Below are 13,897 nucleotides of genomic sequence, written 5' to 3' on the forward strand. Positions count from 1 at the left end.
CGCAGTTGACACCTTGTTAAATGACACAGAAAATTCCAAGACAACACAGAGCAGTGACACCGCCTAATGCTGGAAAAATAAAGGAGGATCATTACTCATAGGATTACACCAGAAGTCTACAACTTACATAGGGAATCCATAACTACTTCTTCAATTTTATCTATTTATCTTTTAAAGATTTATTTATTTTAGGGAGCAAAAGAGTGCCCTCATGCAAGCAGGGTAAAGGGTGGAGGGATAGGGAGAGGATCTTCCAGCAGACTCTCAGCTGAGTGCAGAGCCTGACACAGGGCTCAATCTCATGACCTTGAGATCATGACCTGAGCTGAAATCAAGAGTCGGACACTTAACCAACTGAGCCACCCAAGCGCCTCTGTTTCTTCAATTTTAGAAAAGATACACACAATTTATATAAGGATTAATATTCTTCATATATAAAGAAAAAAGTGTAAGAAAATAGCAGACATATTACATACCTAAGTGTATTGAACTCTATAATTTTGCTTCTAAAAGAAATTAAAGTTTTCTTTTTCCTCCATTATCCTTCCTGACAATTATATTAGAATTAAATATAAATGTCCATCCAGAGGGGGTCCTGGTGGCACTGAATACAATAGGGAGCCAGGGGAACTTGGAGTGCAAATGAAGAGTGAGCTTCTCACCAACTTCTCCTATATGAAGGCATGGTCAAGGCTTTATCCACAAGATTCAGGATCTTTACATTTGCTCCCTCTGGTTTTTCACAGTATTCATATCTATATCCAAAGACTTGTACACAAATCTTTATAACAGTTTTATTTAAAATATCCCCAAACAGGGACACCTGGATGGCTTAGTTGATAGAACATGTGATTCTTGATCCCAGGGTTCTGAGTTCAAGCCCCATGTTGACCATGGAGCCAACTTAAAAATATATATATCCTCTCAAACTTTATTCAAAATATAACACAAATGTCCATCAAATGGTGAGTGGATGAACAAATTGTGGTACAGTCAGTTCTGCAAGACCATGATGTATGCATTCTCAAAAACCACTGCACTCTGCAAAATCATGCAATAAAAACCACAGGGCTTGGGGAAGATGGAGTTGAGGCACAATACTGAAATACCTTATCCGTGACACACAAAAAGGAAATAAGAATGTACTAAATGTTACCACAGTTTGATACACATTAGTTAATATAAATACAATACATATGGCACTTTACTTTGAAGAAGGCCTGAATCAGGGAAATACAAATCAAAGCCACAAGGAGATATTACGTCACACCTATCAGAATGGCTAAAATTAGCAAATCAGCAAACAACAGATGTTGGCAAGAGTGAGGAGAAAGAGGAACCCTTTCACACTGTTGGGAATGCAAGCTGGTACAGCCACTCTGGAAAACAGTATGGAGGATCCTCAAAATTTAATATTAGAGCTGTCCTATGACCTAGCAATTGCTTACTGGGCATTTACCCAAAGGATATACACATAGTGATTCAAAGGGACACATGCACCCCATAGTGTATAGCAGCAATGTCCACAATAGCTGAACTATGGAAAAGCCCAAATGTCCATCAACAAATAAATGGATAAAGAAGATATGGTATATATATATGCAGTGGAATACTACTCAGCCATCAAAAAGAATGAAATATTGCCATTTGCAATGACATGGGTGGAACCAGAGGGTACTATGCTAAGCGAAATAAGTTAGTCAAAGACAAATACTATGCAGTTTCACTCATATGTGGAATTTCAGAAACAAAACAGATGAACGTAGGGGAAGGGAAGGAAAAATAAAATAAGACGAAAATAGAGAGGCAGGCAAACCATAAGAGACGCAGAACTCTAGGAAACAAACTGAAGGTTGTAGGAGGGGAGGTAGGTGGGGAGAAGGGTTAACTGGGTGATGGGCCCTAAGGAGGCACTTGACGGAATGAGCACTGGGTGTTATATGCAACCAATGAATCACTAAATTCTACCCCTGAAACCAATTAAAAAAAAAAAAGAAAAGCCCTGAAATTTGCTTACAGAAGTGGAAATATATTCTCTGAGCATAGTGGAATTTAATTAGAAACCTACAGCAATAAGATATATAGAAAATGCCCAGGGGCACCTGGGTGGTTCAGTGATTGAGCATCTGCCTTTGGCTTAGGTTATGATCGAGTCCCAGGTCTTGGAATCAAGTCCTGCATTGGATTCCCCACAGGGAGCCTGCTTCTCCTTCTGCCTATGTCTCTCCCTCTCTCTCTCTGTGTCTCTCATGAGTAAATAAATAAAATCTTAAAAAAATAAACATTAAATTTTAGAAGTATCAATTTTGGGGAGGCTATTTGGAACACTGCTGTGAACTGGTCTTATTATTTTGAAAAGTACTGTTGTCATCTCATACAGTAAAAGTGTACATAGCCAAAGACTCAACACCCCACTCCTGGATACCTTCCACAAATACCCTTGTACAAGTATGCCAGGAAAGGTGGCAGCCCTGGTGGCATTAGCAAACATAAAAGGAGCCACATGAAAACATATTAACACTGTGTATACTCATTCACTGAAATGTCCCCGGAGTGAAAGTAAATGTATGACACCTCCCCAGAGCAGCATGGGAATGTCAGAAGCATCCTGTGGAGAGAAAAAAAACTGTGCAAGAATGCATATAATGATCCTATTCACATAAAGTTCAAAAACAGACAAAACTAAAAATACATTGTTTAAGATTCAAATATGCATGGTGAAACAATAAGAAAAGCCAGAGTGCAGTATAAACAATATTTGGAAGAGAGATCACTCAGAGGAAGAAAGGCAGAGGATGGAATTGCAGAGGGGCCCTCAGGATGCCAGGTGCAGTGATGTTTGTTGTATTGTGTGTCTCTCTCTTTTTTAAAGAGTTTATTTGAAAGAGAGAGAGAGAGCACACACGCAAACATGAGCAGGGAGAGGGGCAAAGGGAGAGGGATAAGCAGGCTGCTCAACTGAGGGTCTCGATCCCAGGACCCTGTGATCATGACCTGAGCTGAAGGCAGACACTTAACTGACTGAGCCACCCAGGTGTCCCTGTATTGTGTCTCTTTATTCTCGCTCCATATTTTATACTACTCAATAAGTAAAAATAATTATAAAACTTTAAAAATCAGATTATACGGGGAATCCCTATATTGTTTTTTTAATGATGAATCATGATGAAAACTTTTGTTTTTAAAAATTTATTTATTTATTTATTTATTTGTTTGTTTGTTTATTTATTTATTTGAGAGAGAGAGCAAAGGAGCAGGTGGAGAGGCCGAGGGAGAGACAGAGACAATCTTAAAGCAGGCACTATGCTGAGCATAGAGCCTGACAGGGGGCTCAATCTCATGACCCTGAGCTAAAATCAAGAGTTGGACCCTCAACCAGTGAGCCACCCAGGTTCCCCTATTTTGCTTTGTTTTAAGGAAAAAAGTGCCAATGGCCTATTGCTTGCTTACATTTGCAGAAGACTCTGTGTGACTTGTTCATGGCTAAATCTCTAGTTCCTGGAGAGTGCTCAGCTCATAGTATGCATTCAAGAATTATTTACAGAATACATGAATGAGTACACGAATTAATAAATGAACAAAGAGTGTTAACTGAACAGGTGGAAGAGATAAAGCAGAACTCTTGGTCTCTGGTTTTTATTTGTCCCTTCTCTTCCCATTACAGTCTAGAAAGGGCATAATTTCCATAAATAAGAAAATGTCAAAGCCCAAGATGGGTAGGTAGATTGTATGAAGTTTCATCCTTGGCTTGCATGAAGTCCTTTCTAGCAGCTGAGAACATACAGTAGATGTTGTGGAATCTTAGGAGGCAGAGAGCTTGTAGAATATTGAAGACAAGCAAACAAACAACAGCCGACTTTCCCAAAAGGGGGGGAGGGGAAGATGGATGTAGTTAAGAGTGATCAACCATTTCTGTTCTGGGCAAGATTCTATCCCTATGCAGTTCTTGGAAAAAGGGAAAAAAAAAACCCTTTGTTGGCACTTTAAAAAGGAAATGCTCACTGCAAGTCAGCATGGGTGTAGCTAGGGCAAGTCCAGCTGGACCTGCCTCACTTCCTTCCCTGGTAGCAATGAACATCTCAGAAAAGTGTGACTGAAAAGAGCTGTAGGAAAAAGGCTCTGATTTTCAGCATTTGACAAAAGTGCCCTGGGAATAGCTGGGAAAACGGTAAAATTCAGGAAACTTATGTACAGTCTATCGCGAGTTACACCATTGTTGTACGTTCCAATGTGTAAAACAAAAACAACTTTATCAAAAAGAGAAAAACCTTGGAGCCTTAATCCTCCCCAAGTCCCTCTCCCCTAATCTAGCCCTGATCCTTTGAATAGGGGAAGCAGTCAGTCAAGCAGGAGAAGGGTGTACATTGCTTACCAAAGCAGAGGAGGCGGATGACTCAGTGTCACCAGTAACTTAGTTTCAGAAGGCCAAGAATTGGGATAGAGATCCAAGAAATTGTATGAGTCAGCTTCTTCCATCCCCCTGCCCATGTGTATCCCCTACATCCCCTCACCGTCACCATCTGATGTGCTAACCAAGGGCCACTGCCTGTCACCTGCCCCTCTCCTATGCACATGCAGTAGAGCACAGTAGAGACAGCCATCGGAGGTATCCATCTGGATGCCTCCCCTCTCTGAACTTACAAGAAATAAGGAGATTACTGCTCCCTACTAATGCTCTTGATTTGTTGGGAGAAAGCAGGCAGCTGGGACCCTTTGCACCCACCTAAAGGAGAGAGACTAAAGTCTTCACGTGTTCGTGTTGAACACACTCATGTGCTCTTCAGGATATAGCGACCAAAGGCTCGTGGGAATATGAGCCATGCTGGCTTGATCTCTCATTACCTGCAGTGCCCACATGGATGGGACAGAAGTGAAATAGGATGCAAACTGCCAAGACACAGGACCCAAAGGACCTGGACAATGGACTTCATCTCCATCACTCACCCTCACTCCTTCATCCTTGTCACCTGCTCTTCTGCCTGTCTTCCCAATGCATCAAGCCCATTCCCATCTCAGGGCTTTGGCCCTTGCTGTTCCCTCTCCCCAGGATGTTCTTGCTCCTGATCTGTGCAAGTCTGGCTCCTTCTCAACAAGCAGGTCCCAGCTGAAATGACATAGCCTCTGAATACCAGGTTCCCAGCCTGCTTACCAAACTACCAGCACCCAACCCTCATGCTCCATCACCTCACTCTGCTTTACTTTCTTTGCTATTTTCCTCCATCTCCTACTACTTTGTCTGACTGCCCCCCCTCCATCCCAGCATTTGAGGACCTGAAGAGCAAGGGACTTGCCTTTCTTGTTTGCCTCATATCCCATAAGCCTAGAAAGTGCCTGGCACAAAATGAAAGTTCAATTAACATCTACTAAATAGGGATCCCTGGGTGGCGCAGCGGTTTGGCGCCTGCCTTTGGCCCAGGGCGCGATCCTGGAGACCCGGGATCGAATCCCACGTCGGGCTCCCGGTGCATGGAGCCTGCTTCTCCTTCTGCCTGTGTCTCTGCCTCTCTCTCTCTCTCTGTGTGACTATCATAAATAAATAAAAAAATAAATAAAAAAAAAAACATCTACTAAATAAATGATCATTGGCCCTGAGAAAGGTCTCAATATGGACACATAAGGAAGATCTCACTCACTTAGATTATCCATGTTACATATTCCTTTCAGTAGCTATGTGAAGCCTTAAAAGCTAAAGAAAATTACTTGAAAGTTTCCTAACTTGAAAGTGGTAAACTCCAGAAACTAAAAACAATATTTCTCATTAGATCAAAATCTCCTATTCTTTGCATTGGAACAAGGATTTAAATTTTTCTTTTTAGAAGGGGAACATTTTCTTTGCAAGCACTTACCTGAAACCCCCTTGTATAAAACTGATAAAAAAAAAACACAGATGCTTAAATCAAAACCACAGTGAGATACCACCCCACATCCATTAGTATGGCTACCATAAAACACACATGCACACACACACAGAGAGAGAGAGAGAGAAATAACAAATGTTGGCAAAGATATAGAGAAATTGGAAGTCTTGTGTGTTGATGATAAGAATATAAAATGGTACAAAGGCTGTGGAAAATAGAATGGATTTCCTCAAAACATTAAAAATAGATTTACTATATGATCCAGCAATTCCACTTCTGGGTATATGCCCCAAAGAATTGAAAACAGGGTCTCAAAGAGACATGTGTACACACTGTTTCACAGCAACATTATTCACAATAGCTAAAAGGTGGAAGCAGCCCAAATGTCCATCAATAGATGAATGGAAAAGCAAAATGTGGTATATCCACACAATGGAAGGTTATTCAGCCTTAGAAAGGAAATTATAGCATGTGCAACAAAATGGATAATCCTTGAGGACATTATGCTAGGTGAAATAAGCCAGTCATCAAAAAGAAATACTGTATGATTCCACTAATACATGAGGTACCTAGAGTAGTCAAAATCATGGAGACAGAGAGTAAAATGGCGATTGCCAGTGGCTGGGGAGAAGGAGAGGGGAGTTATTGTTTGATGGGTGTAGAGCTTCAGTTTTGCAAGATAAAAAAAAAAGTTCTGTGGTTGGATGGTGGTAATTATTGCACAATATATGAGTGTACTTACTACTATGAACAACATACTTAAAAGTGTTCACAATGGCAAATATTATGTTATATACGTTTTACCATAATAAAAAAAATTGAAAAAAAAATCCACAGATGCTTAATCTGATTTTGGTAGGAGTGGAGGTAGGGGAGAGCCACATTTTCCTGACCTCCCAGTAGAGTGACCAGCTCATCCCTGGGTTAGCACATCCCAGGAACACCCTTAGTCCCAGGCAAACCGGGATGGTTGGCCACCCTACTTCCCAATACCAGACAAACCACTGTGATGCCCCTGTGCAAGGACCATGCAGCACAAACTCAAGGGTAACAAGATATGATTGTATAATGTGGAATACATTGCCCTGCCCCTGGCTCCCCCAGTTTGACCCAGAAGGAACATATCCCTCAGCCTCAGTCCTGGAGGCAGCCCTGGCTGAGCAGAAAGCCATGTACACCTTCCTTGGTTGCTAAGGATTGACTCAAGCTCACTGTGCTGGGCAGAGGACAGGGCCCCCAGCTCACCCTAAGTGAGGGATTCCAGTCTAACCCTGGCTAGTGAGGCCCAGCCACCTCAGGGTCCCCTCCAAATTCAGCTCCCCACTTTCTGTCCCCATCAGACGTGAGTCCAAGCCTGGTGCTGGAGATGGACACACCACAGGGCCCCCACACCTTTATCTTGATAGGTCCTGGAATCCCTAAGCCTCAGGGATCCCTGACAGTCACCTGGGCCCCTGAACTCATGGTCCACAGGGCTCACCATCAAGGAGGCTTCACTAGGCTCCCTGCAAAGGAGCAGAAAAGGAGGGCAGTTTCTACCCCAAATCCCTTTGCCTCTGGGCCTCCCCCACCACTACCCTTAAAATGCAAGCCAAATGTGAATTCTGGGATTATTCACTACTTTCTAATTCTCTTTGAATACATTGACTCAGCTCTCATATTTTAGATATATCATCAGTCACAATTCCAAAGAAACAAAACTGTCATGCAATCTTGGGTTGTTCTATCTCGTGACTTCCTCACCAGCAATCTCTTATAAAGAAGGGGTCAGAGCCCAGATTTCAAAGAGTCAGAGAACCCAGGAGTCTTCAGCCCCATCTTGCTCCTACAGCCGGTCAGCCCCCAGAAGGATGAAGGTCAGCCTCATTGCCCTGATCTTCCTCCTCATTCTTGCTGCCCTCCACTCTGAGGCCAATGAAGGTGAGACCTGTTACTCTTATTCCTCTGAATAGAGATAGCACAGTGACTGGAGGCAGGAGGCTATGGGAAGGAGATAGGGGTGGTCCAGAATAGGCTACCTGCGGGTCCCTGCAAAACAGTATCTTTACCAAGGGTCTCTCCCCATTCCTGTTGGGACTCGTTTCTGCCTCCTCTGGGGAAAGGAAAACCTACCTCTGAATACAGCCCCCCTGGCCCTGGGGATTCAGCAGAAAGAAGCGCCCTATTGCAGATACACGGGAGCCCACGCATAAGCAGAAGCTCCCTATTGCAGATACACGGGAGCCCACGCATAAGCGTAGGCTGGGACAGAGGAACCTGAAAAGGATCAAACTGTCTTCATGGCTTAGATAGGGTTTTACAACATGCTGATTGGTCACCAACATTTAAAAATCTGTATTTGTTTCTTTTGCAAATATGGAAGACCAAGCAGACATGAGCCTGAGTTTCCACAAGCTTTCACTGGGACTGATGTGGTGGGTGCCATCCCTTTAGACGGGGGTGCACTTCCAGGTCTTAGAAGCCCCCACTGACAGCACCATGTGCACCTGCTGTCTGCCTGGCCTTTGGGGTTGAGCCTGAGACTCCCATATCAGCCTTCCCCCTCTTCCTTTAAAATTTGTCTAGTGTGTCTATGGCATAGAGCTGCTCCTGGCATATAGTAAGCTCTTAATAAATATTTGTGCGATACTCTGAGCAGTAGCATCAAGTGATTGAAAAAGGCACAGCTAGACTCCAGGTGTCCAGCTCACTGCGCTTTCCACCCTAAACAGACATGGTTGCCTCTCTGCAGGGGAGAAGATGGAACAGCGGGACTCTGGGGGGAGATTCCCCAGGAAACTGCTCTCTGGAGATTAAGTTCAACCAAACTCAAAGACAGAGATACACTCAGTCTTAGGACTCTGATTTGCATCCCTGATAGCCCTAGAAATGATGGCCAGTTTTTCAGGAATTTTGACAACAGCTAGCTCTAGAGCTCCGTAATGCTTTCCTATAATTCCCGTTATCATCGTAGGCCTTCTCATCTACAGATGGGATGAGTGATACTTTCTCAAAAAGGTTGTTGTGAGGAATGAAGATAAGCCACATCTGAAACTACGCCACACATCAGGCCTATGGCCAAGACTCAGTGAATAGCGCTTCTTTTTAATTCTTCAGAGAGCAGCGACACAAAATGGAGAAATAGCTGGCTTTACAATCAAGGAGATGTAGATCTAAGTTGAATTCATTCGTTCATTCATTCATTCAACAAAAATATTCTAAAAGCCTACTCTTGCCACCCTTTCTGTAAATGTGCTGGACTACAGATACTGTCTCTGCTCCCAGGGAGCCTCAGTCTAGAAGCTCTATAACACCAGGCAGTTTGTGAACCTTCCTTGTCTCTTTCAGACCTCCTGAACCTCAGGCTCTTTATCTGTTACGCATGGGTAATGAGGCCCTGATTTTAACAATCATCAATGTATAAATCAATACACAGTACTTGCCCCCTTGATATTTGCTGTTTTAAGGACACAGGTTCAGAAAGGGTGGGTGTCCTATCTGTAGTCACATAGCTTTCAGGAACAGAAACAAGGACAAATGTAGCTTTCCTGAATATAGTCAAGGCTCTGTTCCTTATAGCATCACAAGACCTTGAAGGAGGACCCTCTCCTATGGAGTGGACCAGTCCTGCCCTCCTGTAGCCCATCCTGGGCATCCATTGGCAATTCCACATGGCAACTCCTTCTCAGCATGTCTGAGAAGCATGAAATTATATTTTTCCAAAGCCCAAGCCCTAAGAAAACTCATTTGAAAAATTGGGAAAATGTGGAAAAGTAGAATTCTCTTGCAAGAATTAAAGCTTAACAATCACTATGAAGGTGTTACTGATTTAAAGGAATCCACATTGGGGATCCCTAGGTGGCTCAGTGGTTTAGCGTCTGCCTTCAGCCCAGGGCACGATCCTGGAGTCCCGGGATAGAGTCCCACATCGGGCACTCTGCATGGAGCCTGCTTCTGTCTCTGTCTCTCTCTTTCTTTCTCTCTCTCTCTCTGTCTCTCATGAATAAATAAAATCTTCAAAAAATAAATAAAGGAATCCACTGACACATAGAGCAAAAGCAGGAAACACAGGACAGTTGGAATTTAAAGGTAAGATCAGTATTTTGGAAAACCAGGACAGAAGCATGTGGGGAGACATGCTCGGAGACAACCTGACAGCTCAGAGTTATAGCCATGTTGCAAGTACACTTAACACAAATCATATGAGCGGTAGTTCAAGAAACAAGTTTTAAAAGCAAAATACATCCTTAAATGGGCAATTTTAACTGTGATTCCTGCTAGGAGATGTGAATATTCTGTTATTTGAACAATAATACTCATTGACATTACCCAATGTTTGAATAATTGTTATAGGTTCTAGTTCCTTATAAATGCTTTGGCAGAAGAACATGTAAATGTCAGACATGTACATGTCATTGGCTGCTGGGATGTGGAACCAGAAACATTTGCTAATTCGTACATAAAATCTAAATTGGCAAAAGCAATATTAACTTGAATAAAAAAAAACCAAGTCAGTACAAGAAGACAAGATATGCCCATTGTTAAAAAAGAAAATGAGCTTGTATGAAGGATTATAGACTCTAACACCCAACTTAAAGATGAACTTGGACATATTTTGAACAATTTGACCAACAGAATGCAAAATGGAAAAAAGTGTTTCTACATTTGCAATATTTGTTATAACACAATAACAAAGACTACAAATGGGTAATTAATGCTTTCTGTTTTTTAAAAATTCATTTTTGATCACTTTTAAATATCTTAAATATTAAACATCTATAGTATTTTTTCAGTTTTTAAATAATTTTTTTCTTGGCCATTTATTTTGTGTCATTTCCCTTTTGCCATATTTTCTGTTATTGGCTGTATCTGCCAGAGAACATTCCACATGTTATTGAATATATAATCTTTTTTAAAGATTTTACATATTTATTCGTGAGAGACAGAGAGAGAGAGCCAGAGACCTAGGTAGAGGGAGAAATAGGCTCCGCAGAAGGAGGCTGAAGTGGGACTCCATCCTGGATCCCGGAATCCTGGGATCATACCCTGAGCCAAAGGCAGATGCTCAACCACTGAGCCACCCAGGCGTCTCTGAACATATAATCTTGTCATAACCCTTAGAGACACCATTCATTACCTTTTTTTTTTTTTACAGAAAATCTATAAAACTTTCAGTAGAACCATATCACAGAAAAGTGATTCATTGCTTAGAATATGGTCATGCATTATTATTTAGAAACATGAAAACGTTATAGAAAATAAACAGTACACCTAAAACAAATACAATATTATATTGTCAATTATATCTCGATTTTAAAAGAAAGAAAACTTGAATAATTTATGAGTTAAGAATTGCCAGGAATTCTGATTTCTTATTCCCAAATCCTGAAGACTGTCAGAAATTTGAAACACTTCAACCAGAGTCACATCCCACCCTGGGGGAAAGGTCAGAGAGAAGTCAGGAAGAGCCAGCAGTGAGGAAGGAAGAGAGGTTTTATTTTTTTTTTAAGTAATCTCTACACCCAACATGGGGCCCTAATTCACTACCCTGAGATCAAGAGTCACATGCCCTACTGACCAAGCCAGCCAGGCACCCCTAGAGGAGGAGAATTTAAAAGGGGGAGGAGGAATTGCTGCCAGGGAGAGGCCAGGCCTTACTCCTTCCAAGGTTCTCTGGTTTCCTCCTCTGATACTCTGGCTGATAGAGATACAGGTCTATGCTTCCTTGTGGAGAAGCTTTCAGCATCACATGGCCCTCTTCCTTGCAGAACTAGTTAATGAATTAACAATCAGTCCATGCTGTTTGACCTTCATCTCACGGAGAGTCTCACTCCGGTTTGTGGAAGGTTATCAGAGAACCGGTGACCATTGCCTCACCCCAGGGATCATGTAAGTTGGGCCACACTGACGGTGGAAGGGGGTGCAAATGTGAGAACCAGTAGGGCCTGGGAGAGAGAAATAGGGAGAGAAATAGGGATGGGAGTATGTAAGAAGTGGGAGGAACAGAGGAAGAAACAGCTGAGCCGCAGCCTGGGGACTATCCAGCATGAGCCTGGCCGCCAGGGGGGACATGAGAGCTGGTAGTGGGGTCTTCACTGAGTCTCTGGGCTGGGAGGCTGGGGGGGGGGCGGCAACAGAGAGTGGGAGTGTCCTTCTTTCTGTGAGTGGCCAACATCCAGCAGAGAGGGAGGTGGGAAAGCTCAAGCTGGGTGGAGAATGGGCTCCTCTCTGCCTGCTGACTCAGTTTCTCCTTTCTCCTTCTTGATCCACAGTTTCCTTACCCATAAGGGCAGACAGATCTGTGCCAACCCCAATGTTGCCTGGGTGCAGGAGTACATCAGACACCTAGACTCTCTGCCAAAGTGATCTGGAAGCAGTGGGGCCAGCATGGCTGAGGGAGCTTGAGAAGAGGCCACAGAGCCCCTTTCCTCCCCAACTCTCTCAGCCCCAGAATGTCTCTGGGAGTTATCCTGCCCCAACCTGAAGCTCTTTCATGTTTTCTGTGCTCCCATTCTCTGACGAATTTTGCCCTTTCCTGAAGCTTTGCTTTGACACTTCCCTCTGGGACCTGAGGACACTCAGGTGTCTGTGGCCCCCAGACAGCATCTGTCTTCCCTTTGCAGGCAGCCAGTTGTTGAAATAAAGCCATGCCACAGAAAGGAAACCTGGTGGTTTGAATTGGTTCTCTCGCAGACAGCTGGTTATTTCTTTTATTTTACAGACACTTCTACAATATTTACTATGTATCAGGTGCTGTTCTAGACTCTTCCATATGAACAAAATAATTTAAATAATGGGATGATGGGAGCAGAGTTAGAATCAGGAGTACTGATGACAAGTGATCCCTAGTTCGGGGCCTTACATACATAAAAATATAGACAAACAGTTTGTTTGCTTGTAAAGTACAGAGTTGAGGTGCACACATAACACACCTCATCATTCCCATCACCCAGGCTGGGAAAGATGCAGTTCATCCTTCCTTGAAAGCTCTTCTCCAAACCTCTGTCATCTAAACATTTACTTCTCTATCCCCTCAATACCTAGTTTAAGTAACACCTGTTCTCTGTACTCAAACTCACTCAGCCCAAACCCTGAGGTCCTGCAGTCTCTTCAGTGTTCCCTTGACCCTCATCCCTGATGCCTGGTGTGGAAGTGACTTTGGACATTTGAGCATGCCCCCACCACCACCCCAGTTAAAGACAGAGCCAGTCCTCCGTGGGGCACAAGGAGGAAACAGGAGGTAGGGTGGGAGGTACTCAGCTCTGCTCTGGGGGATGCTGAGGGTGATGCCAATCTGGCCATGCTTCACCAGACACCAACCAGAGAAGGGGCTCAGGGACACTGATGTTGTTCAACCCATGCCCCAAAACTCAAGTTTTGGGGAAGACATACTACAGCTTGCTGCCTCAATCCTAAACTCCTGTGAAAGAAGGATCCTACTTGACACCATAGGTCAGCGATCTCTCTACATCTGTGGGTTTGGTGGTAGGGTATGGAGGGCCATCTACTGTCAGGGGCGAAGTTAGGAAATCAACAGTCTATCTTATGTGTCTTCACATTCCCCCATCAAGTCCCATTTCCTCACTTTACTACTCCTCGCTCTTCCAAATTCCAATCCCTAGAGCCCTAATGTGCCTGGGCTTACTCTCACTCAAATCCCATCTGGAAAACAGTTCTTCACACCTCCATTCACACTAAAATGTGGTCAAAACTTTGAGGGAGTTCAAATCTCAAAGTCAAAGGGACAAAAATCGGTGAGGAGGTACAGAGGACCTGGGGTCTTTGGGAAGGTTGGGAAGGTTGGGAAGGAGTGCAGGGGTAGAGGGCCAGTGATGCCCTGATGTTGGAGGACCACATCAGTCAAATAGGCTGCAGATGGAGGTTGAGCAGCGGAGATGCAAAGGTATGGGACTCATAGCCCTATAGGTAAGCACAGCCATCTGACCCCCAGCAAAATGAACCAAAATGAACCTCCTGTATGCCTACAGGAGGGAAGGAAGGAGCTTAGAGAAGCACCTACTATGTGTCAAGAACTGTACAAAGTGCTCTACATACACAAC

General features: G+C 43.4%; 1 protein-coding gene across 1 annotated transcript; it reads left to right on the plus strand.

Moving 5' to 3' along the window:
* The first annotated feature begins 7,619 nt into the window (after positions 1 to 7,619).
* Positions 7,620 to 12,501, plus strand: LOC480601 (regakine-1-like). Its single transcript, XM_038546151.1, has 3 exons — positions 7,620 to 7,778; positions 11,606 to 11,726; positions 12,110 to 12,501. The coding sequence occupies exons 1-3, from the start codon at positions 7,709 to 7,711 to the stop codon at positions 12,201 to 12,203; spliced, it is 285 nt and encodes a 94-aa protein (XP_038402079.1). The 5' UTR covers positions 7,620 to 7,708; the 3' UTR covers positions 12,204 to 12,501.
* Positions 12,502 to 13,897: the final 1,396 nt, after the last annotated feature.

This window comes from Canis lupus, chromosome 9 (assembly GCF_011100685.1).
Source record: "Canis lupus familiaris isolate Mischka breed German Shepherd chromosome 9, alternate assembly UU_Cfam_GSD_1.0, whole genome shotgun sequence".
Classification (NCBI taxonomy): Eukaryota; Metazoa; Chordata; class Mammalia; order Carnivora; family Canidae; genus Canis; species Canis lupus.

Excerpts from the sequence above, each read along its gene's own strand:
- LOC480601 (XM_038546151.1), top strand. The coding sequence starts at position 7,709 with ATGAAGGTCAGCCTCATTGCCCTGATCTTCCTCCTCATTCTTGCTGCC. Across the intron at positions 7,779-11,605 it reads CCACTCTGAGGCCAATGAAG|AACTAGTTAATGAATTAACA; the intron begins GTGAGACCTGTT and ends TCTTCCTTGCAG. Across the intron at positions 11,727-12,109 it reads TGCCTCACCCCAGGGATCAT|TTTCCTTACCCATAAGGGCA; the intron begins GTAAGTTGGGCC and ends CTTGATCCACAG.